Raw genomic sequence first — 26,837 nt, 5'->3', positions numbered from 1 at the left:
AGTTTTAAAAGGGCTCTGTACTTTTGTTAACATTTCTTCTCTGCTGAGATCTTTAGTGTCATATTGGGATGTTTGATAATTTAGTGATGAGAGATCCATTTTAACACACACACACACACACACACTCACACACACGCACACACACAGATATACATACATATGTATGGATGTAACTCACTAGGTCAACATGCCACAAGGTCGACAGCAAGAAAGTCGCCCACAAAAGTTCAGCATCAGAAACACTGACTGTAAATTATGAATGCTCAAATAGAATCATCACATGCAACCAACAAAAAATAAAATAGTATTGTTTTAGCAGGGGGCAAGCCCTCCTGTACACTGCATGTTGGGGGGCTGCACCTCCTCCACAATCTCTGCGAATTACATATACTAATTTGGAGACTGCACAATCCCAGGAAGAAGTGTACCCCTGTCAATCTTGCTCAACTGTTGACCTTTTAGAAATGTTGACTTTTTGTGGTCGACTTTGTTGCTGTAAACATTGTGGTGTGTTGAACTAGTGAGTTGTTACCATATGTATACATAGATATGGGTTACCAACACATAATTTAACCATCATTTGATTGACAGTCAAAAGACTGACAGCAATGACACAGAATTATCATGCGGAATAGTATTTAACCAGCATTGTCTCAGTTATGCAAATTTGGGACTTTGCATTTAAATCATTATGCATATATTGGTACTGCGATGCAGTGATGCAAAGAGAGACTGATTATCTTTTTCCCGTTCTAACCCCCATACCTGGCCGCTACATACAAAACAAGTCACAGTATGCAGTGAGTCAGTTATAGTTTAGCTAGTGAGCTGGATTCCTGGTAACCCCCCACACACACACACACACACACACACACACACACACACACTTTTGTACTTCCCTACTGATCCTTCTGAGAAGATGACAACTGCTATGCTTCATTCCTTAACATTTGCTTTTGAAGCTCCCCAACAGAGCAAACTTTATCACACAACTTGAAAGCATCATTTTCCCAGCAGGGACAGTGATGTTCATCTTCAGAAAATGACGTTAATAAAACAGCACTGTAATAAATATGTTAATGTTGCTCGTAATATATTGGACGATACTGCATTCGCTCAATGTCTGTAGCTGCTCAGCATTGTGAAATGATCTTACAGAACTGATTTTTGAAAGCACTTATGCTAATCAAAAGTAAGTTATTCAATGCCAGAAAAACACCACAGTAACTAACACAAAATCGAAGTGCTTTAGGATTCCCCTGTAAGTATGTTAAGGCTATAACAATGTCAATCTTCCTCTTTGACTACAAGTATGCTTTCAAACATTTGTGAAACTATAGAAGCTTCTAATGGACATTGAAAGGCAAATGTGAACAATGCATTCCAAACAGTATGTAGATTTGCTCCTCCTGGCATATACATTTAACATGTTACACCAGTGTAACTCTAAAAGGATCCAAACAGTATTTTCTTACTGCATGACTAAGTATATCTATGCACAGTTCCAGCATGCTTGCATCATGTCGAGGCACTCACAGTATAACAATCACTGCTCTTTTGTGTAAGTCAGTGCAAGCAATCAGTTTGCCATCCACACCTTGCATGACTTCATCTCATGGAATCCCAGTTTAGCACTGCTTAGCAAGCACCACTTCGTACAGTCAGTTTGCTGGTTTTCTAGTTACTTCTGATGTGCATTCTTACAGTTCTTGTTCTGAAGAACATTTCCATATTTTTCATCATAAATACTCAGCTGAACACAGAGACATCTTACTCCACACTTGGTGTTACCATGCTACAGAGCCATCCACCATGTGGCAATGACTTTGTTTAATCGCATTCTTGCAAACTGGCATACATTTTAATATATTTACATTTCACTGAGTTTGCTTAATTGCTCCAAGCTTCAGAAGTAAAAATTTAGTGTTGCTTTCCTGGCTACAGCCCTCACTTCAGCTGACAGTCATCTGTCACCAGCTCCTCCCCTCCATCACTGGGTCTGCCAGATACACCCTAGGCTCCCTTGGACTATACCCAGCCCACACACATGGCTAGTGACGAGGTAAGGAATGCTTCTATGTCCTGCTAACCCGGGTCTAACAAATATTGGGGAACATCAGCATACATTTGGGAAATTCTTTCACTTTTGGTGATATGCAGTATTTATTTTCATAGCATGGCTAAGTATCTGGCAGACCACTACTTACTCAATTCACAACAGGGTGGCTTATTTAGCTTCTATGCTTTTGTCAGACTATGTCAAGACTTGTTGGCCCACAGAGTTCTCAAAATGAGGATCGTACCTTCTCCCCACCCCTGATATCCACCGTTTACTTAGTTAAGAAATCCCTGTCTCCTAACAAATAGGCCAGGTAGGGTAATATACACTGCTTGGCACTGTTTCTGGGATGAAAGTGAGGTCTCCAGCTCTGTTTGGAGGAACAGGAGGCCCAGAGGGACAGAAAATGTTCATCGACAAAAAAGAAAATCTTAGTTTTCTCTGCAGGACCTCATCAACCAGATCCTGGCTAGGATTAATGGCTGAACAGCATTCTATCTCTGAACTGGCAACCCAGAATTTTGTTTCTGCATTGGTCCTCATAAAAACCTTAAGCTACACTATTCTGTACAAGCAGAAGCCTGAGCTTGTGATTTTGGCCAGAGTGCCAGCAAAATCAGGCCATCACAGACAAGGCCTTGATACAATCCTGTCTGAAATGTGCATTCCTCTGGTCCACTACTAGGACTGAATTTTGGTGACAAACAATTGAAAACCCTTTGACTCAACATGACAGGTAAACAAAGCTTGTTGAAACACCAGTTCATGGTTTTCAAATTCTTGTCATGCAGCAAGAAAGAAGTAAAATAGCTGTGGCCTCTGGATCCAAATGTGCTCCACCAAAACAAAACAAGAATTAGCACCAGAAAGTAGAGATAACTCATTACAGTCACCTGAGAGCTTACCTTGAAGGCACACAGTGGGGACAACTCGAACAGAGTTGCGGTGTATTTAGGTTTTTAAGGCAGCATTCTTCAGCATTAGTTGGTGGGGGGGATGATTCAGAGCTCCAAAGTGTCCTTTCACAGACTGGCAGGCTGGGTGATGGTGATACGGCAAGGCATGCTGGAGGTCAACAGGCAAAAGAAAAGCCTAAACAATGGGCCATCAGAGAAGAGGATGTAAGGGTGAGAGGGACTCTTTATCCAAGCCCATCTCAAACACACAGGCATGCATTTTCCTAGACTATAAAAGTGAGCCTGAGAGGCAGGAGTTGCGTACCCTCACACACACAAAAAAAAAGCCAGTATTCATGCACAAATTCACATGAAAGCAAATGAGCAATTGGCACTTGCAGGTTGTCAGGCATAATCTTGACTGTTAAAGCATGCCTGCCAAAGGTGACTTGCATGGGAAATGGCCTGCTTTCTGCTCACCACATGCATCAGACTATAGTTTCCAAGAGTGAGACCTTGATTCCATGACTCAAGATCCCATTAGGTATCAAATAAGTATTTGAGGTTGAGGATGTGGATCATGAAACATGGAGCAGGACATCCCATTGTTCTACTTTAGCTAGGGCCAGTGAACCAGCTGGACCCTTAGGGGATGTCCTGGGAGGAGAAGCCTTTATCCAGAGCTCTGTGGATCTACTTCCAGTTGACATGAAAGGTGATGGCCTCAGATCCCAGCCAATTCAGTGAGTGGCGAATCAGCTGTGCTATCTCTGTAGGATACCTGCACAGGGGAACTGGCAGGGGCCTAATTCCTCACTATTCAAGGAAAGGCTGTGTGCCTGAAAGGACTAGAAAGCTGTCCTTAACTTAGAGTTACATCTAAGAGGAAGAGGCCTCAACCAGTCCTGTCAATGACGTGTGACCAAATTGCCTAACCCTAAGGCTGCATTGAGAGACCCTCTCAATGTTCTCATTCAAAGCAATAGCAGGAAAACTGCAAGGCCACAGAAAATTTCACAAGAAATTTAAAGTCTGTAAAGAAAGTAAAGGGTATATGAAAATGGAAGACTTACTGATGATACCAATGACCAAGATCCAAGCTGTGACCTCAGGAAATATAGTACTGCTGGGCATAAGGAACATGTTGCTTCAAAGTCAGTCATTTAAATCCAACTTTGTGTCATCATGGCATCCCCTAAAAAGATGCCAGTGTATGACCAGTGGAAAGGATTAACCCAGTATCAGGAAACAACTATGAGGGTCCTTGAGGCTAGATTTAATACTATAAGAACATACTGTGGATTGCTGATGAATTTAGCTTCCCCACGCTATATATACATATTATGTACTTTTCCAGGTCATGGTTGAAAGAACCCCATTTGGACCACATACTTTATTAGTTAAAATTTTATAAATAAATGTATGGTATGCCAGATAAGTGAAGTAAACATTCATGTTGGAAAATAAAGGCAGATAATTACCTCTACATTCCAAAAGCAAAGAAAATGAATACCTTCTTAAAACAGCTGTAAAATGTATCTATTAATATACTTACGAGAGGCAGAAATAATACTGAAAGGACTGCTATTCATTTCTCCTGAAGCTCAAGGACTGATGGAGTATTTGTTTAATCTATACCATCTCGTAGCTTCCTGCTTACAAAATTTAATCTGAGTATTCCAATAAATTAGCAACTGCTAAATCCACTTTCTGTTTCACACTTGCTGTTATGGACAGCTGAATGGCTACTGGCAGGACTACTCAGCATGTGACACTCTGCCTAGATCTGCACACATCTGAAAACCACCAGAACAAGCTGCTGGTATACAGTAATCTTAGACATTTCACACTGGAAGGTAAGGAACAGCAAAGCATTAGAGTCCTGTCACTGAACAGTAAACGTTAGCAGTGGACAGTATGCTGTGTTATTTGCAGTCTTGCAGTAATAAGATCTCTACTTTGTACTTAAAATCAACATAAAAAAGGGCAGCAGAAGAATGTAAAAGGTCATTCCACATTCAAGAATTGCTTGAATGGAAAATGTCATTATCCTACATTAAGTTCACAGTAAGTGCTGGAGAGCCAACACATGCAATCTGGGTCTCTCTTGTTCTATAATTATTTTCAAGCACTGAGTGTTAGAGTAACACTCAAACTGTACAACCTTCTCGGCAAGCAGCTATGATACACAGAATGCACAATACTGGCCTTCTGTTTATGAGTTAGTTAAGCTGTTAGTTTGCCTTTGGTCAGTGTTATTGGGAATGCAATCTCTACAGAATCTAGCAAGATGTGTGGTGCAGCTTGGCTTCAGACAGCATGCAGCTGTGCTAGTAGTTTTGGATGAGCTGAATTGTTTGCCTTGTTAAAATATTTAGACTCTAATTCTTGGCACAGTCAGTGGCAGCTTCTATGCACACAGCAAAGCCCTACACTAACCCAAAGCAAAGTATTCATGAATTGCACCCAAAAATACACAGTGGCAACTTATAACTTCTAAAACTGTGAAATAAAGTCTGTTGGGGCACCTGCACATATAAGGTCAGGGAGAAACAAAACGAAACACTTTCTATTGACAGTTAGCTTTTATCTAGTCCCATATAACGCATATTGCCTCTACATGAGTGTCTTCATCAATGTCTCAGGGATACCCATGTAAGTTATCTACCTTACATTTGTACTCTTATAAAAATATTTCATTACTTCTCATCCTCACTTAATTTTCAAAATATTATTAAAAATAATTTAATTGCTAACCTCAAATGTTCCAACTATTTTACAGTTTGACCCAAGACTTACAGAATATTTACAAAATAGCTTTTAGTCACTTTTCTTCAAAAGACATTAACCTTCTATATACATTATGCGAATCATATGCCACTCTTCAAATAAGGACAGATTGCTGAAAAAAAATCACAGATTAGCCTTACTGCAAATGTATCAAGACAAGGTTCACCACTTAGCACTGTCAGTTGTACAACCAGTCTTCAAAGAACAGTGATACCGTATGCATCAGTAATGTTATACATCACAGAGAGTGCATGCAACGGAAATGATATGCTTCATACCATCTAGGTTTAAAGCAAAATCACAGTGCCAAAGGGGCACACAAATACAATCAGCAAAAGACATGACTCAGTTCTTGACCTCTGCTGATTGCACTGCAAGGCCTTAGGCGCTATATAATTTTAGTTTAAGTTTAGCAGGTCTGATTTTTTTTTTTTAGGGGGAATCTACATATAATTCCCAAGATGCTGCTTAACTATTTATGCTGTCACTTAGGAAAGCATGATTTTAAACAACTTGAAGTAATGCAAATTTAATAGAAATATTATAGAAAAATACATTTGAACACAGAAACAAACTGGTTTGAGCTGGCAAATCTAGCAGCAGACTGGATTCCAACCTCCAAAATAATGGGGTTGTTTTCTTTTTGTGTGGATACAAAGATGGGTACCGAAGTCGTGCAGTGGTTAATTCTGATGCCTTACAGCATTTAGGTTTCAAGCACGGTTCCTTCTTTTGGGATGCCTTCAGTCCTCATGTCCTCCTTATGTGGACATGGGCTGTCACTTGTGTCTCCAGTGTCCTGCCATATCCTGAAGGTATGCCGAAAGGTGAAGTGGCAATCTGTTAAAATGCCTCCATGTATGTGTGTGCATGTATGAATGTGTGCATGTCTCTCTGTCCATCTGTCTCTGTCATATGTGTATATCTGCACACACTTATCCTGTAATAGACTGCTGTCCCACTTATGATTTGTTCTCTACTTTCTGCTTGTAATTTGCTCCCCAAAGACCCTGAATTAAAAAGATGTACAGGAAAATAAAAACAAATTAATAAAGCATAGTGAATCCAGGCATTTTTACCTCTCTTTACTTAAAGCAGTTCTGGAAACAGATAGAATTCAAGATCTGGGCACCTTTCAAGTATGCACACATATGCTTAATAACTGCACTCTGTTCTAACTCCCTACCTCACAAGAAAACAGAAATCCCACAGTAGCTAACAACAAAATTAGGGCAACAGCAATTTAACAAAAGAAGTGCCCGTTCATTTCTAGATTTGATTTCATGCACACATTTTTCCTAATATTGCTTTGTGCTGTTAGCAGTGAAGCAGACAGGAAATTAGATTACAAAGACTTGCACAAAATGACCTTTCATTGTTACCTGCCAGGCTGGAAAGACTGTAACAAGCAATGAAATAAAGTTAATTATCTTTCTGACAAAGAACTTACCACGTAAAACAGTGAGCTTGGTGGTTGCACTTATTTCCCCAACATTATTGCTGGCAACACATTCATAAATAGCCTCATCACGTGGTGTTCGGAGAGGCTGTATTCTTAGGACAGACCCAGATCCATCATCAAATTCTATCACCTGTAAAATAAAATGACAGCTGTCACAGATGTAGTTGCATTCAACAAATACTCTGACAAGAACAGGCCAATAATGGAAACTTATACACAAGCAGATACAGTGAACAAACACTCTCAATGTTAAGGCTAATTCAAAGCTTTCACCTCTCCCTCTCTTTCTCTACCTATTTCAGTGAAATTTGAGAAATGCTAGGTGTACTTTTTTCTTGCCTTGTCTATTTCAGATTCTATTCACACCTCAGAAATTAGCACTCTGCTATGATGATACCAGTCCTGGAACAATTAACATACATTCCCTTCTTAGGGGAATAGTATACTCATATTATGGTTAAAAAATGCATGGTGCAAACAGATTTAACCCTTTTACAAGAACATCATTAGCAGGATCTTTGCACAGCTACATTATAGTGCAGAAATACTGTTAGGTTTTCTGAGGGTACACAGCCTAGCTTTGTGTTTACTACTGCTACAGCTCCTAATAACTTATTAGACCACCTTCAGCTCTGCTGTGTAGCTATAACCTCTGAAAGTCAATCCTACTAAGTGACTATCGGAGCAGGAACTCGGAGAGTACCCTGTCTCAGCATCAGCCAGCTGTTCCGTGCTGTCATCTTCAGCTGTGCATGTACTAAATGCCTTGTCAGACACCTGAGATGTATGATCAACTACTCCCAGCAGGAAAGTGCATGTCTAAACAACTATGAGAGGAGGCAAGACATTATATTAAACATCAATATTGACCACTTGTTATCTTTCAATCCCACATCTATCCAAATACCACAAATGACAAAATGAGTGATCAGATCTAATGCAGTATGTTTCAAGAGTTCAAAATAATAACACCTGCGAGGTATAGCAGAAGGAAATGTTACTATGGTGATGAGCGGAACAGTAGGAAATAAATAGTAGGGTTTTTAGTAGTTAAAAGTAATTAAAATAATGCAGAGAATACCCTAAAATGTCAGCATACCAAGTAGTCTACAGGCAGGAAAACAACCACACAAAAATATATACTTTCATTGGACAAACACATATGAGCTACAAAGTAAATTAGTTTTAATCCCAGGTGATTGTGTAAATATTATCAATACTTCTTAACTTCAAAGGCATAACTGAATGTACAGGCTGTGTCTACCAAGAAGAACATTTTCTGACAAAGAATGGAGCATGAACCACTTCATTTGTTACTCAGTAGTATGTAACAGGAATCGAGTGGCAACAACGTGGCACACAGATGACAGTTGCACTTCTAAGTATGCTACGTTCTCAGTGGCAGGATCCACCAATGTACAAGATACAACACCCTCATAAGGGTTAAAAAGCAGACTAAAGACAGCTAATTATCAGAATCCCCTAGGAAGACATCAGTAAGTTTGCTGGCACTGAACAGCATAACAACCTGGTAGCTGCTTCCAGAATGAAAAAAAAAAGGCAGGGCTTATAACACTGCCTGTGGAAAACACCTCTGTTCACTCATGATGTACAGAACTAAGCAGATGAAAGCCAACAGTTCCTACTTACTGTCCTAGCATCAACCACAGAAATGTATCCATTTTAAAGTTTTTATCCTGTTAAAATTTTGCCATTTATGTAACATTTCTTAAGAAACTCACAGGGGCTAAAATCAAGTCACATCAACAAAAATCAATAATGAAAACAAATGCATGTTCAACGGGGCCAGCCTGAGTGTAACCCATGTAATAAGTCAATGGAAGCAGAAGCACCTTACCATATAGTTGGTGCAAATCAATTAAAACAGTGATGCACTCTCCACTTTACTGAGAACCTCACTCATAAGCACATGTCAGAAAAGGGACAAAAATGTCCTTCATAAAGATTCATTTAAATGGCAAACGACAGAATGTTCATAGATTTTAATTTGAAACAAACACCCTCTTGCCCATTTACCAACCCGACTTACCTGACTCACCTTTCAGCTCTACTGTCACTGATAAGTCTTTCTACCTTATCTCACAAATGTACACTATTTATGCAAAAAGTGGCAAATGCAGACATCTGGTGTGCGACAAAAAAAAAAAAAAAAAAAGAAAGAAAATTTTGCATATTGGCTCAAGACAGTACACCACGAGTTGTCTTTGTTGTACAAGGTACACCTCCTTTAACTTTAAGTGCTGTGAGAGTGTGTGTGTGTGTGTGTGTGTGTGTGTGTGTGTGTGTGTGTGTGTGTGTATGTGTGTGTGTGTGTGTGTGTGTATGTGCATGTGTGTGTGCATGTGTGTGTGTGTGTGTGTGTGTGTGTGTGTGTGTGTGTGTGTGTGTGTGTGTGTGTGTGTGTGTGTGTGTGCGTGTGTGCGTATACATGTGTGTAAAACTGCAAGCAACAGCCTTTGTGTAAGACCACAAATACAATGCTTTCCTAGATTCCTTTCCTGCCTTCCATTTTGTGTTGTTGCAATATTATGCATACTTTTTAATATAGTGTCAGCAAATATTTTTAAGTTAGTGTGTGTGGGTGTGTGTGCATGTGTATGTGAACTTCTGTCCTTCTGCCTACCGTTTACTAAGACCCTAATGCACCATTTATAAAGAAAGCATTAAATGTTTCTTTATTACCTAGATATACCTGACTGTGCAGTCTACCTAGTAATGATATTGGCTTTTAAATGCAGTCGTTTGATGTCAGAAAGAATCAGAAAGCGTATTTAGTATGCTGGCTGACAGCATTTAAAATTCTACCTTCCCTTAAATGTCTGGCTGAATCCTAGCTGTCTGCCATCTAAGAGCATTTAACTTTCTGCCTTCTCTGAATTTTTTGCTCCCTCATCACCCTTTCTTCATGACACTTACCCTCTTAAACACAAGTCTGGACTCCATCTCCACCATCTGCTCTGCACTGTATTTCTTTATTGTACAAAAGTCTCTGGAAGAAAATATTTTGGAGATTCAGAAGTAATTAGCCTCTACAATGTATTTGCTATGCCTCCTTCAATAACCCTCTGGCCTACCTATTTAGGATAATGCTATACATCTCCATTATACAATTCTGTATACTTGGATAATCCCCCTGTCTCTTCTGGCCTCTAATGAGAACAGCACTTCTCTTCTTGTCCCCAGTCATATCCTTTCCTTTTCACCCCATGCACCTATATGATATCTTTCCTCTGGACTCCTTTGAGGAAATTGATCCCCCTTTACTTGTATCAGCTAAAGAACCAGGTAGAGTAGAAGCAACATCTCTTTGTTTCTGGAATCACCCTGTTTACTACTGTCGCTACTTTTGTGCTGTGCTCACATGTAGATTTTTTCTTGCTCTCTTTCCATCAGTTGCACTCCTGCAGTCAATGCTTCTTTTGGTCCAAGGGCAATACTTTACATTTATCCTTATTGAACCAGAACTGCCACCCTTCTGCCCATTTGATAATTTACTCCAAATCCTTGCTTTTATTCTTCACAACCTCTCCTCCATCCATTTCCGCTGGACCTGCCTGTGTCGACAGCAGCAGAGAGGAGCTGATCCTGCTCTCGCTGTCTCTTCTCTCAGATATGTCTAAAACAAGCACAGTAAAGCATCCTTGTCTTGGAAATGACTTGCTATGGTTCTGTACTTCTTACTTTCCTTATTGCCAACTTTGTACTTCTCACTACAACCCTTGTATCCTACCATTCAGCCATACATTAGTCCAGTGTCTTATTCCTGGTCCTAGACCAACCCCTTCAGGTTTCCAATCTACTGCCTATGAGGAATTGAGTTAAAAATTTTGGTGATGTCCAGGTACACCCCATGTACCAGCACTCCCCTGTCAGGGTCACCTGTAACCCAGTTATAAAACAGATTCAGTTTAGAGTGAGAACTCCTTGTGGCCTTAATCCATGTTGGCTGTCATGTGAGCTGCTGGCCAACAGAAAATTAAATAGTATTTTCCTTGGGATTCAATCCATGACTTTTGCTAGCGTAATTGACCTGATGTCCCACAGATGTTTTCTCCCCACCAACTGTGAGGGCAGTGCACTTGCTGTCCTCTATTCCACAGTTAGTGATAAGTTGAAGATTGATCAGGGATCTGAAAGCATTATGGTCAGTTCCTGAGGACACAGGCAAGAAACCTATCATGGCACTGCTTTATCTTGCCTAAGGACAGTCAACTTTTCTTAGCTGGCCAGGTTTGTTTCTCTTGTTCAATAAAAAGTTTATGCTGCCTTCCATATCCTTTCCACCAATGTCATTTCAACTTGCCCCTTTGCCGCCCTCACTACCTAGTTGCCCTTCTACTAGTTTACTTATACTGATATTCCCCAAACTCTCTATGTATTCCTTTCTAACTATCGCATGCCCTAACTCCTGCTGAAATTGATACCCAACCGTACTGGCATTCTCCTCCTTTTTACCCTCTGTAAAAACTTTCTTCATAACCTTCAGTACTATAATCCTGACCCATTGTCAAAGCTTTATTACTGTCCTCTATCTCATGTTTGACTCACTGTCACTCCTCAGAATAATCCATGGGAATCAAATACCACATCATCGTGTTCATCTCTGTAGTCTTGTTCTTCTTGCATTTATGCTAGATAATTGCATGATCACTGCTGGCTAGCAGAACTTTCCCATGAATATGCATGACCCCCTCTACCTTAGTTAGCACCACAGACTATCCTATCCTTTCTGTTGGTCTTAGTCTAGCTGACTAAATCCCTCATGGTCCAATATCTTAATCGATTCCCACTCACTCTGTGGTCTGGATCTTGGAATCTCTTAGTCTATTCCTGACAAATTTAGATCTCCTTTCAGTGTTATCATCTTCTTCCTCTGGCCCACTCCTTTTTCCCAACCTCCTCCCTTGAGGGATGACACTCTGTACTGATCCATCAGGACACCACACTCCTCTACCTTAACTGGTAGTTTACTTTTCCAGGATACGAGACCTACCTGCTCCACTGTTTCCTTTATGGGGCGCTGTTGCTTCTCCTCCTTTGTGACCTCACATTTGATCAATTTCTTTATGAAGAATGCTGCTTCATCTCCATCTCACTTCTCAGTAATTTTTCAACAAAATATACCCTCTTTCTGGTTATTCAGCCATGTTACTATGGTACCAGCAATGTCCACCCTCTTTCCCTCATCACTTCTCCCATCAATCTACACAGACGTCATGCACTGCAAGGTAATATTATCCAGGCATGCTCTACAGCATGTTTTGCATGTTGTCTTGGGTTAAATGTATAAACTTTTATACTTTTCCAACCCAGCACTCAGCTTCCCTGCTCGTTCTGAACTATGATGGAACATGTCCCTGACATACTCTAACCATCTGGCCTGTCCTCCTACCATTTAAGGCACTACTGCTTCCAAGCAGGGAAGCAATGCTTTCTTTGAATCTTCATTATTTGTTGTGGAAACTGTTTACAGCTTCAAATACATTGTAATTTGGCCACTGCTGTTTAATTTAGGAGGTTAGGAGTTAACAGCTAACACAATTCAGGGGAACCAATGACGAACGTTTACTGATACTCTCTGCAGAGGTGCTCACTGAAAGCACTCACTCACATCACTACGTAAATAAAAAAGAGCAAGGAGACTGAAGAAAAATATAAGGCAAAACAGCATCAAATAGTGAGAGTAGTGTACATATCAAACAGGTAAAAAAGACCTTGGTCTAAAAACTCACATCAGTATGGGTGGCCACACCATAATATTCTAAGAAGGAGCAAATTATAAAATGTCAACTACTAAAAATAATATGTCCAGGCCACATGATGAATATTTGATCAACTAACTTTTTGGTTCTTTTCACTGTCATTTCTTATGAGTATCTGAAAACATATCCTAATATCATAACCACTGCAAGATAAACTGTCAAACCAAAGTTTATGTGGCTTGGGCGTATCTGCTGAGACAAAGAAAGTACAGTTTTGTACCTACCATAAATGTAGATGTTCGAGTGTGTATACTGCTGCAGTCATCACACTTGGGTTATCTGCCGTCAGGTGGTCCCGCAGTCGGCCGAATCCCAAAGTCCTGGTCCGGCGTCGGTTGTCGTCGCTTCTTCCCTGACGTCAGTGTGACAGGGGTATAAAAGGGGCAGCCGATGCCATTTACTTCAGTTTTTCTTGCCCCAGATGTCAGGTGCCTCCAACTAGGAAGGCAATATAAATAACTATGCAAAAATACCTTAGTAGATAAACAAAAGTACTAGCTGTAAGCAAATACACCATATAGACGAGCATCCAGTGATTGATGCACATGGACTTATAACTAACACCCTGGTATGTAGAGGGGATGGTGGGAGGGTAACCTGGACTGCAGCAGTATACACACTCGAACATCTACATTTATGGTAGGCACAAAACTGTACTACGTTCATCGTGTTTTACTGCTGCAGTCATCACACTTGGGTTGAATCCCAAAGCTATGGATGGGTGGCTGGTACTAAACTGGGTTAGGCGAAGCTAGGATGCCCTGCAGAACTGCAGTGGCAAAACCAGCTCTGGTTTTTGAGTATAATGGAAGGTGGTAGTGCTTGGTAAAAGTGTGCACTGAACTCCAAGTAGCTGCCTCCAGAATATCCTTGGTTGGAACCCCCCTGAGAAAGGCTGCTGAGGTTGCTGTAGCCCTGGTAGACTGGGACCTAATATTAACAGGCACTGCTTTCCCATGGTGTGAGTAGCAAAAGCGGATACAATGTGCTATCCATTTGGAGATGGTCTGTTTTGAAATAGCCTTTCCTTGTGAACCTGCAGCATACTATACAAAGAGCTGGTCAATTTTTCTCAAGGTCTTTGTCTTATCTAAATAGTAATGTAGCTGTCTGTGAATGTCCAAAGAGTGAAGGAGTCTTTCTCCTTTATGCTGGGGTTTGGATAAAAGGTGGGTAAATGAATGGTCTAATTCAAAGCCACACTGGATACTACCTTAGGCATAAGGTAGGGTTAGTTTGTAAAGAGACTCTGTCCTGATGGAAAATGATGAAAGGTTCCACTGCCATAAGTGCCTGTAGTTCTGAGAGCCTGCATGCTAAGGTGATAGCCAGTAACAGAGCTGTTTTCCATGACAAGTATTGTAGTTCTGCTGAGAATGCTGGTTCAAAAGGAGGCAGTGTTAATTTTTCTAAAATGAAGTTGAGGTCCCAAGCTGGCATTGGGGGTTTCCTGGGGGGTCTTATATTTTTAGCCCCTCTGAGAAACTGCCTTAGTAAAGGGTGTGAGAATATGGGAGGATCTGTATTATATTGAGCTGAAATGACTGAAGGATGGATCTTAATGGATGAGAAAGAAAGGCCTTTGTGTAGCATCTCAGTTAAGTATTGCAGGATTTGAGGAATGTTTGGTGTCCAAGGATTTTGGCCTTTAGCCTGGTTCCATGCACAAAATCTTTTCCATTTGTCTGAGTAAGTCTTTCTGGTGCTGGGCCTCCTGGCCTCTGAAATGACATTCAGGACGTCCTTTGAGAGAAGTGATGATTGATAATTCAAGGTATCCTCCATGCAGCTAAATTTAAAGTCCTGAGCTGACTGTGAAGGATCTGAGAGTTTTGCTGGGTCAACAGAAGTGGGAATTGCGGTAAGATCCATGGAGGGCTGTGAGCCAAGTTCCTTAGTAATGGGTACCAGTGCTGACGTGGCCAGTCCGGAGCAATGAGGATCATTTGTGGTCTCTCTGATCTGACTTTCAGTAATACGTTGGTCAACAGAGGTAGTGGTGGGAAGGTATAGACTGTCAATGCTGCCCAACTGAATGATAAGGCATCCACTTTCCAGGCTAGAGAATGATAAGTCCTTGTGCAAAATTTCTGTAGTTGGCAGTTGTTGGGGGAGGCAAATAGATCTATGTCTGGGCGTCCCCACCTTTGAGTTATCATTGAAAATACTTGTGGGTGTAGTCTCCACTCGTGAGGATCTGCCATATTTCTGCTTAATTCGTCTGCCAATATGTTTTCTTTTCCTGGCAGGAATTGTGCTTGCAGTTGCACTTGGTAAGTCAATGCTGTTTTCTACAAGGTCATTGCCTGTCTGCATAAAGGGTAGGAGTGTGTTCCTCCCTGTTTGTTTATGTACCACATAACTGTGGTGTTGTCTGTCCTTATCAGTAGTTGTCCTGGATGCAAGAGGTCCTTGAAGGCTGTCAGTGCATTTTGCACAGCAAGCATCTCCTTTTGGTTGATGTGTAGATGCATTTGTTTTGCAGACCATTTGCCCTGCATGCACTGTCCTGCCATGTGTGCTCCCCAGGCGTAATCTGAAGAATCTGTTGTCATAATTTGGTTTGCTGGAGGTAAGACGAAAGGAAGACCCTTGTTTATTTGACATGCTTGAGCCCACCATAGGAACTCTTTTTGAAGGCTGGGAATGAGAGGTATACTTGTTTCAAGGCTGTGCCTGTGTTGAGTCCATACACTTTTCAGGTACCATTGTAATTTCCTCATATGCAGCTTTGCATATGGGATTAGTTGAATGCAGGATGCCATGAACCCCAATGCCTGCAGGATTTTCCTTGCAGTGAGCTGGGTAAAAGTTGCCATCTTTTTGAAGTATTGAGTCAATTGTTTTTGTTTGTCTGGCATGAGGTAAACCATCTGGGCCGTTGTATTTAAGCTGGCACCCAGGAATATTATTTGTTGCGAGGGTATTAGCTTTGACTTCTTTTTGTTTACTGTGTACCCTAGGCAACTGAGCAGCTTTGTTACAAATGCCAGATGCTGTACTAGAATGTCCTTGCTGTCCGCTTGGATCAGGCAGTCGTCCAGATATGGATAAATTTGTATTCCTCGTTGTCTGCAGTATGCAATTACTGATGCCAGGCATTTCGTAAATACTCTGGGCACAGTAGATAAGCCAAAGGGTAATGCAGAGAATTGATAATGCGTTGTACCTGCCAAAAATCTGAGGTATCTTCTGCAATCTTGTCTGATAGGGACATGCAGGTATGCCTCTTTGAGGTCCACTGTTACCAGCCAAGACTCCTTGCCCAGCATGGGAAGAAGCTGCTGTAGTGTGAGCATTTTGAATTTGGGTACCTCCAGGTATGTGTTTAAAATTGAGAGGTCTGAAATGGGTCTCCAGGCTTTGTCTTTTCTTGGTACTAGAAATAGTCTTGAGTAAAAACCTTGACCTTGCTCCTTTGTAGGTACGTTTTGAATTGCTTTCATATCCATGACAGCTGAAATTTGCGTTTGTGCCTCTGTCCAACCCTGAAGGGTTGAGATCTTTCATCTCCACCTCTTTGAGTTGTTGTATGCCTTTGTCTAGGCCTGAAAGAACCTTGTGGCTGGCCTCTGCCCCTTGGGCGTCTGTATCTACCCCTTTGGGGTCTGTCTGATGTAGGAAAGGACCAGTTTTTTGATGGCCAGTTTCTGCTGAAGCGAGGAGGTTGTACCTGTAAAAAATCTTTAACTGTCTGCATAGATTTTTCCTTTTCTTCCATTTTCTTTAAAACTTCCTCTGCTTTGACACCAGATAGCACATCTTTCTACAGTGGAGCATCCAATAACTTCGCTTTGACATGTTCTGGTAAGGCTTGCTCTTTTAGCCAAGCATGTCTACATATTACAGACCCTGTGACAGCTGCTCTACATGAGGCTTTCAATGAATCAAAACCACACTGTAAGGTATGCTTTCCCACCAGTTCTGCTGCATGCAGCAAATCCTGCATCTCTTTGAAATCAGGTTGATCTGTGTGAGGGATCATTTTCTGCTTTAACTGTGCAATCAAGTACTGCTGGTATTTCAGCATGTGGAATTGGCAGTTTAAGGCCCTCATGGCCAAAGTGGCAGACATATACACTTTCTTCCCCCATCTTTCTAATGCACTGGAATCTCTTTCAGAAGGTAGTGGATTCTTAGCAGTAGAGGCCTTAACCCCCTTGGGACCCTGGGAAATGGTTTTGGGGTCAGCAGCAGGGCTTTTATATAGAAACTTATGAGTATCAGGAACCCGATAGTATCTGTCTGGTTTAGCTGGTGCAGGAGGTAAGGAATCTGGGTTTAGACTAGATTCAGTGTAAACATCATCCAAAATGTCTAAAACTGGAGGAATTGCAAGGGGTCTATGCTGTGGAAGAAGAAGAAACTCACGGAGTCTTTTCTTGGAGTCAGAGTAATCTTGGCCTTCCCAGTGGAAGTGTTCCCTCATGGTGTGTAAAGTTTCCCCAAAAGAGTAGTCTTCAGGGGGGGAGACAGAGGGAATGGACTCCTCAGCATCTGAGTCTTCATAAGGAGGGAAGGGGTAATCCTGGTCCTCAGAGTTAGCTGAAGAAATGGATACTTGGTCAGAGGAAGGATAATCTTCCTCCAGTCTAGGCCTTTTGTCAGGAGGGGGTTGGGAACCCCTGATAAGGGTAATTAAATCCTCAGCCATCTTAAGCATCTGTTGTTTAGGCATAGGGGCCTGTGGTGGGATCTATGGACCCAGTTTCCTGACTTTTAAGGGGGTTTTAAGATTAGCATAAGACTTTATAGAGATAGTAGTCGGTTTGAAAACACCTTCAGAAACCGAAGGCCTGTCCAAAATCTCCGGATCACCGTCAGGGTTGGCGTCCATGGGGAGAGATGGAACCGGATCCTGAGGCCCAGCTGAGTCGGTCTGGGAGGCCGTCGGAATTTCTAAATCAGCGGTAGTCAGGGGCTGCGTAGGTGCCTCGCTGAAAACCGGAGAACCGGCGGCAGGCCTTGCTGAGGCCTCGGTATCTGGTCTTGGCTGCCTGTCCTTATCCTTACGTTTTTTAATCATTGCTGATGTCGGTTGATCCGACGACATGCTATAGTTAAATTTTCTGCCAAAATAATGCCGGGCAAAATCTGCCTGACACTTGATTGTACGTTTGTTGAACCTAGCACAAAACCGACAACCCGAGACGTCGTGGTCTAGGCCTAGGCAAGGAATACAATAAGAATGAAAATCCTTATGAGGTATTTGCTTCCCACAAGAAATACAATTGTTAACTTTGTCTGACATCGGACTGAGGCAAGAAAAGTTTCCCCAACGGGGTACTTAGCTTTAAAGAAGACTTCGGGCTGAAATTCGATTCGAAAATCTCAGGAGCTTGCCGACCGGCACTTGCGAACTGCTTCTGCTTCGGGCACCGCGTGGCAAGAAAGACTGAAGAAAATGGCGTCGGCTGCCTCTTTTATACCCCTGTCGCACTGACGTCAGGGAAGAAGAGACGACAACTGACGCCGGACCAGGACTTTGGGATTCGGCCGACTGCGGGACCGCCTGACGGCAGATAACCCAAGTGTGATGACTGCAGCAGTATAACACGATGAACATCAGTACTTTAATTCAGGTGTGTGGCAGCTGATGTTTTTAGCTCTTTTCATTTATTTCAGACTTATCTCCCTTCAGAATGAACTCCTTTAAAAGTTATACTACAGCACTTCCATTTGGATAATCACAGGAATTAATGTTATTGGAACACTAAATTTAGTAAGCAATCACTTTGTTTTCAGCTTGAGTCTGTATACAATAACATACACAGTAGCAACTAGGGAGGTTATGAGAGCTACAGTCAGTCTGCATTGTTTGCAATCCAGTGTGGAAATAAAATACAACATTTAATTAACTCATTCCCCAGTACAAGTCAAACACCAAAAAGGAGAGCAAGCTGTTAAAATCCAAATCCAAATCCTAAACCTTTTATTAATGTGAGCGCTTTCGTGCAACCCCAGTGCCTGCACTTCATCAGACAAATTGCTGTCCCAAGACGCTATGCTTATATACAATAAATTAATTAAATTAATTACTAAATATTACACATCATTTATTTAAAGGCACATACTGCTATAAAAAAAATGAGAACTGAAAGTAAATTTATTAATTTGTCTTCCAGTACAAGTCTTTTGAGTGTGTACCTTTAACTCATAGTGGGTACAGTTCTAATAAATACTCATTGACAGAGGTCAAATATCAATATAATTGTGTTTAGCATCATGTATGCTTCAAGATAAAATATTCTGACACCTTGTATGTAGCATGATTTTGGAATTATTAATGCAAGTATGCACAAGTAATATTTGACGCCTAGAGGAGCAGTAGGAGGTAACTGTAGATGCACCTGGAGGCATCACTCGGCTGTAATAAGTTAAAAACATCTGGGCACTACTGGCTTTGGCACACGTGCATTCAGTCTCTGACTGCCATGTTTATACATTCTCACAATGATAATACAAATGAGTCTACTCAGAGACTGAGACACAGCATTACAGGCTCCACAACGTTTGTGTCAGCACTGCTATGGGTACATATGCAGAGGAAGGTCATTTATTCACAGAGAGGTACACCCAGGCTACTTTTCTAAAGTGATGGCAAATAAACATCCTTGGAAACTTTTCAAAATAGCCTCTTTGTATTCAAGCTGTCTGTAAGTTATAGTCAGACCTGCTATCTCTGAGTTGTCATGGCTACACACTGAAATCCTATACAATGTACATGAACACAGGCCAGCAGGGGATGTCCAGTGCATTCAACATAAAACTGTCCTCCTGATATCACACACTGGCAAATCAGTCTTGGAAGTATGACATAGTTTGTGTAAGCTGCATGGACCACATTCTGCTTGGGAAATTATTAGCTCAGAAAGGGTTTATACTATGGAACTGGTCATGAGAATCAATTCTGACATCACTTCTCTGGTAAAAGAACTGCAGTAGCTGTAAGTCCTTAAATCACTAGAACTGTTGCTTTTGTGCCTTAGCCAAAGTTATCAAATTAGAATAGACCTTTGGATGACGGATCAAGTCTCCCTGAATAAGAGATCACAGGCATATATTAGGTATTAAAAGCCTCTGAATGTTGGGAATAACTGGGTAAAAACTAGGAAAAAGGCAAGTTTAGTGGATCATGATAAGCAGACTTTAGGAGGGAATATCCAGAAGCATATGAGGGTAAATCAAGAACATACACTTAATAGAATTTCATGCATGGTTCTAGTAAATTTAAAATGTGGGAGCACACTCAGAGAATAATGCTCCTACATGTGCCTACCACTTCCTTAAAATTAATGTTTGGATACTCCAGAGTGTTCCATGCTGACTGAAATATAGCAATATCATAGTCCAAATACAAATTGATAAAAACAACCAGAAAAAAAACAGAAAAGCCAGATAATCCCAACCAGCTAATGTGTCACAAAACGCCAGAACTTTTGCCAAAAATTTCTTTTAATAAAACTCACAGACTTCTTAACGCCTCGGCATACAGCCTTTATAGAGTCTGGCTTTTTGTTTTTTTTCTGACTGTGAAATACAGTTCCTTCTGAAAGCCATAGCTTTTGAGAGCTATTAAGCAAATAATTGCAACACCTTTCCAGTTTCATAAACAGGACTACCTCTTTTTTAATGAAGATACTGCTATTCTGATTACCAATACCCAATCACAAAAATTCCAGAAGGTACATTAGTGTAAAAACTTAGCATAATGATAGATGTCCTACTAATCAAATCACTCTTGCAGTATTCCTAATCAATGGCTTATCACTGCTGATTTCTGGCTGGGGTCCAAAAGCTTTACACTACCATGAGTGTATGTACATGCATAATTCTTCAAACTAGCTCCAGTTCAGTGGCCTGAATACCTCTGACAGACTACTCAGCTAAAAGGGGAGAAGGCTGAATTGGCAAAGAAGCTTCCACAGTTCTAGGATGCTACCCACAGGATAGGAGCAAAGGTAGAAGAGATAGACAGAGAGAGAGATAGACAGAGAGAGAGAGAGAGAGATTAGAAAATGAATGTAAGGAGTAGGAGGGTGGGAAGGAATGCTGCAGCAGAAAACAATTGGACAGCTACTGATATGCCAAGTTCTTACACAACTGTACTATGTCCTGACTGAAATTACTGTTACAGCATTCCTAATCAATGGGTGATTCTCAGAGCTGAAGGGGAAGGTCCTGAATGGTCCTGCCTATTCTTGTGGTAGGCACCACAAGGAAAATCTCTTACATTTGGCTATTTAGGACTTTTGAGAGATGGGTCCCTTGTCTTCCTGAAGAACCTTAATTACATATTCACAGAAGTGGTGCCTGTAAGGAATTAGAACCCGATCTTTCACAGGGTTAGGTTTAGGGATGACATGTTGTGGTGTAATACTGACCCTTTCTGCTGTGTGATGAGATCTGCCAGTAGTAGCAGTTTGTAGCAGTTGCCCCTGGTTAGATGAAAAAGAAGAGACAACCAATGCTATCTTGACCAAAAGGGAGGTGCCAGCAAGAGTTTTGTTTTTTTCTTTTTGGGCCTTTAGAAGAACTCTCATGTGAAAGCATCTGTCCTCCTAGTTGAGGGGTAAGGTCCCTTGTTGCAAAAGATAAGCAGATTTTTGTTGGTCTCTGATGCAACCAGATCCATCTGAGGTGTCCCTCAGTGGAGAAGGATGTCCAGGAAAACCTGTCAGTTGAAGATTCATTCACGAGGATCCTCCAATGTCCTCCTTAATGCACCTGTCAACACATTGTCCTGTGATGGGATGTATGTGGTTACTAACAACATGCTTTTCTGTGTGGCAGTGTCACAGGTGGTCTGTGCCGGTCTGCACAATTATTAAGAGCTGGTCCCTCCTTGCTTGTTTATGTACCACCTGACTCAAGTGTTATGTGTGAACACTCATAGGGAACCTGTCTCCAGATATGAGAAAAGACTTAAAGAGCTTGGATGAGGGCCCTCAACTCCTACAAGCTGAAGTGTTCCTTTGTCTGCCATCTGTCCTGTAGTCAGTGTGTCCCTGACCAGGCCCTCCATGCCTCATCTGAGGCATTCGTGTATATTTCCTAAAGCTGAAGGGGAGTTAAGGGAAGTCCTGGGGTGACAATACAAACAAATAAAACTTCTGAATCCCAAAAACAATCATAGCAACCATAGCTGAAAGCTATAAATACTTTATTACATTTACATGAAGCGCTTTTCGTTCAAAGCTTATACATCTGATGAAGTTCGAGTATAAGCTTTGAACGAAAAGCGCTTCATGTAAATGTAATAAAGTATTTATAGCTTTCAAATATGGTTGCCACGACTGTTTTTGGATTCGGAATTCCTTGGGTGAGTTTCAGCTGGTCCTTCCACCATGAGAATTCTCTTTTGAGACAAGGTAATAGAAGAATTACTGTGTCTAGAGGGTGAGAGTGTTGGTACCAAACTTTTTTCAAGTACCACACTGGATTTTCCTCATATGTAGGAGGGTTGGGATAGATGCTGCAATGAATCCTGAGGCCATTAGTATCTGCCTAGCTGAGCAGTGGCTGAGGGAGGCAAGGCTGTGAAAGTAATCTGCAAGGCTCTGACCCAGTATGAAACCTGAGAAACATCTTGTGGGGTTTGGGATGAATTGGAATATGGAGATAGGGCTCTTTTAGCTCTACAGATGCTAGGAAAGCCGGAGGCAGAATGAATGGTAGTAAAGTGTTCAGGGAGAGCATTTTTAAGGTAGGCAATTTTAGAAAAGTGTTTAGTAATGAGAGATCAAGTGTGGGTCTCCACTGACTTTTTTTTCCTGGAACTAGAAAGATTCTGGGATTGAAGCCTTTCCCCACAAATTCTTTATGCAATGAGTCCATCATGCCTTGTGTCTGTAATTCCCATCAGATGGCTGGAGTCATGGTTTTGGGGAGGGAGAGGTATGCCTTTTTTGGGGGGGGGGTATTTCCATCCAAGAAACGGCATAACCCTTTTTTGTATTAGAAAGTACCAATTAGTCTGAGGTAATTTTTTCCAGACAGATATTGCCTAGGTTAGATTTTTTGAAAGGGGCAGGGCTGGAGCAGGGTGTAGTGGGGACTTTCTAGATAGTCACAGAGATTTGTCCCCAAAGGGAGGCATCCTAGAAGAGAATGTCTCTGTGGGTTCTCTGGGAATATCTTTCTGGGGGCCTTCTGATTGGATCCAGGATCTCGTCTGGGTACTGAGGTTAATAGAAGCTGTCTGCAGTCCTTCATGGTTTTTCCTTGCTCAATGAGTGTTTTAAAAGATTGGCTGCTTGAGGACAAAACAGGAGGTTATTGTCTAAAGGGTAATTTATGATTTTTGCATTCAAGTCTTGTGGTATGGATTGATTGTGCAACGATGCATACTTGTAGAGGCCACAGCCTGTAGCAGCTGCTCTAGATGAGGCCTATACAGCATCATAATTGCATTTAATATTATGTCTGACAATTTGTGCAGCCTGATTAAGTAAGGATAACATCTGCTCTTTAGAATCAGTCCCTTGTGAATCTACAACTACCTTGTTTAAGACACTGAGAATGGATATCAACTACTTGGACATTTGGGTTTGGTAACTGATAGCTTGGAATGTCAGAGCAGAGGAAGTATACACTTTTTTACTACCTGTCCATAGCCCTGCTAACTTTGTCTGAAGGGAGAGCATTGGCATTAGGAAGGAGCGTGGAAGGTTTGTCAAAAGAGAGAGAGATATCGCTGAGGCATACACCACAGGATGTTTAAACAAAATCTTAAGATCATTGGGGACTTTATAAAATCTGACAGGCCTTTTGGGAGCAGGGGGATGAGAGTCATGGGTAGCAGACTTGGACTGAAATGCAGGATCTAGGTAGGGGGCAGGGTTACCCAATTCCAAGAGGTTGTAGTATTTTATTCTGAGGTTCGGGAATCCGCCTAGGCTCTTATTCAAAATGCTTCATCATGTTAAATAATGCCCCTCTAAAAGAGGCTTATTCCATAGCAGAGTCAGGAGAAAGGGAGTCTTCACCATCAGAAGGGACATGGCCAGGAGAATGGATTTGTGAGGAATAGGAATGGTCAGAATCAGAAGCCTCCTCATCTTCAGAGGAAGATGGCTCCACAGCAGCCATCTGAGGAGTGGGTGGTTGTGGCTGTGAAGAAAAAGAGGGAGGCTTTATGGTCAAAACAGCCTTGAGCAAGCATTGAGAAAAGTCTGTCCATTGTTTCTCCTTAGAAGGATGAGTACAGGGAGGAGGAGGAATTAGATGTTTAGTTTTTTGGTGCTTTTTTTTTGGCATGACATTGGCCTGAACCAATCACAGTGGTTCAGATTGCTGATGTACCTCCGTAAGTTTACCTGAGATCTCTTCCCTAACTATAATCAGGGGTATTGCCTTAGGGCCCTCAGAAATGATAATTCTTAGTTTATTTTTTTCATAGGATTCCACAGTCTTATGATCTTCTGATGCCATAATGACTTTGAGTAGGGTCTCAATAGAGGACATCTGAGTTGGAATTGGAAATACTGCAAATTAGAAACCTTAGCAGGTACACTGGAATCTGAAAGAGTGGGTTGAATCTTTGGCCTAGGTCTTCTAAGCTTTTTTTAAGCAGTAGGGGTATGTCTGGGGAGGCAGAATCCAACATCTTGGAGTCAGCCAACCATTTCAGACTTTGAATCTCAAGAAAAGTATGGAGCAAGAACAAACAAGATTTGGACATCTTAAGTACAAATGACTGGCAAATGAAACAGGCCTTGCAGTCATGTTCCACTCCTAAGCAGAAAAGACACCGGGTATGCAAGTCTTTGTATGGGATTTGCCTACTGTACTCACACTTACTCCTCCTAGATGACATCTAATATCATGGGATTTGCCTACTGCACTTATTCCTCCTAGCTGACATCTAATATCAGCAAGAAAAACACTCTAGAAAGGCAAAGGCAGGTTCCTCAATGGAATCATGTTCATAAGTCCACCTATATATCCCTACACATATGAGACAAAGTCACGTTAGGAAAGTAAAACTTTGGTAACCCGGCCAGATGTCAGTTGTGATAACCAACTGATTAGGAATACTGCAATAATGATTTCAGTCAGGACATCATATCGTACAACATATCCTTCTTTGTAATGCGCTGCTATCTAGTAACACTATTCAACATTTATTTTTAAAATTTTTGGGGGTCTCCATCTCACTTTATCATCAAGCCCCCTGCTCAGCTGCTCTATACAAACATTAATGCCTCTTTGAGACAACAGCCAAGGCTCATTCATTCCCCTTTGGAAATAAATGAGATTCATTCCCCTTTGTGAAAGGTTATTCCCTATCAGGGTGAGAACCCAATGGCGCATTTGTTCTCAGTTGAGGCAGGGTTGTTCCTCTATGGCATGATAGTTCACAGATCTATTAACTTCCCTTACAGGTAAGAGTCAGGTACTGGAGTAGGTCATCATCTGCTGTGGTGAAGGGCTGTTTTGATTTATGTATCCAACTCCCTCTCATTTTTGACAGTAACTTCTGCTACTGCTGTTTTACATATGATGAACCTCCATGGCTCAGGTGGTACACTTCTCTGTAGTGTGGCTATCCCCTGGCCCACAATGCTGCATGTCATATCACCTGGCTCTCCTGTAGGTGTGAACAATACTACAGTCTAGACTGCACCCCAAGACAGATGAGCTGGTGCCAACCATGTACACCCACATCCCCCCACTCAGATCATCCAGTGCCCGAGTCCCTATTCGATCACAGGTTACCCAGGCCACAGGCCTTTATACTGCTAGGTCTTGGAGTTGGGCAGTATTACATAAGCTTTTCAGTGATGAGATATAGCAGGACTGGCCAAAAAATGCACTGTGGAACACAGGGCTCTCTTATCTGTAGAAACAATATGGTTCTTGATGACAGGATCAAAGAAATGTATTATTTTCATTTTGCTGTAAACTTCAACATAATTTTTGTTATCGTTGTGCTGAAACAATACATTAATCCCATTTTATACACTTTAACTGTTTAAAAAAAGGAAAGTACAGGTTAAAGATATTGACTTAATTTTACTTATGACTGAAAATTAGATTACAATACTCATGCTACAAAACACTTCCATTCTAACAGAGTTTGTACTACAATATTTAATGTTCTTATAACTGCAAAATATAAGATATGCCTTTAAATGAAATCATGCACGTTAAATGTGTTATTTAATGGATTAATTCATGCAGTCATGCACAATAACCAAGACATTTGAATTGCTGTTTATCTTCTGCCATTTGTAAGCTTAACCTTGTCATTTGCAGCCTATGTCTCACATCTGAAAGAAAACGGCATCCTGTTTCATGCAGCTCAAACCGTAAGAGTTAGTAACCTAAGTTAGTTTTGTACAGTTGGCCTACCGCACAAAGAAGCTATAACAGGTGCATCTTCTTTATATTCAGGAGGAAAGGATCACAAATAAACTGTATCCAAAGCAACATCAGGGTAGAGGGCACCTTGTGGGAGCAACATCAAAGATATTATTGTAAAAACAGGTGCAACCAACAAAACTGACAACATGAGCTGGAACTCAGAACTATATAAAAGCAAAAAGGAGCTGAACTGTAACTGCAAACATGTGCAGAAAGCATGGTATGGGATGGTGCTGAAAGGAAACACATGGCAGACAGAAATACTATAAAAGCAGCAATCCTGCACTGCTAAGTGGTTTCTGATTATCTTCTATCCCTTTATCTTGAGGAACACATTTACCTCACTCCTTTAGTGTAGTGTCGAGATGCTTTCCAGTTGCTGAGTTCACACTGACTGACCAAAAACTCCAAAATGTCTGACTGAAGACCTTTCCTGGATATGTGGTTGCCATAATCCATAGTTTTTTTTTCCCTAGGAG

The 26,837-nt window shown here is 41.3% G+C and overlaps 1 protein-coding gene across 2 annotated transcripts in view; it reads right to left on the bottom strand.

The window, feature by feature from the left end:
• PTPRD (protein tyrosine phosphatase receptor type D) overlaps window positions 1–26,837 on the bottom strand; it is a 6,523,893-nt gene that overhangs the window by 932,855 nt on the left and 5,564,201 nt on the right. For both annotated transcript variants that reach the window (XM_044061085.1, XM_044061086.1), the window contains one exon: window positions 7,196–7,337. In XM_044061085.1, coding sequence (XP_043917020.1) covers window positions 7,196–7,337 — 142 coding nt within the window. The remainder of the gene's footprint in view (window positions 1–7,195; window positions 7,338–26,837) is intronic.

Source organism: Protopterus annectens, chromosome 2.part0, assembly GCF_019279795.1.
Source record: "Protopterus annectens isolate FY-2018-M chromosome 2.part0, PAN1.0, whole genome shotgun sequence".
In the NCBI taxonomy this organism is placed as follows: domain Eukaryota; kingdom Metazoa; phylum Chordata; order Ceratodontiformes; family Protopteridae; genus Protopterus; species Protopterus annectens.
This window is presented reverse-complemented; position numbering and strand designations above follow the sequence as displayed.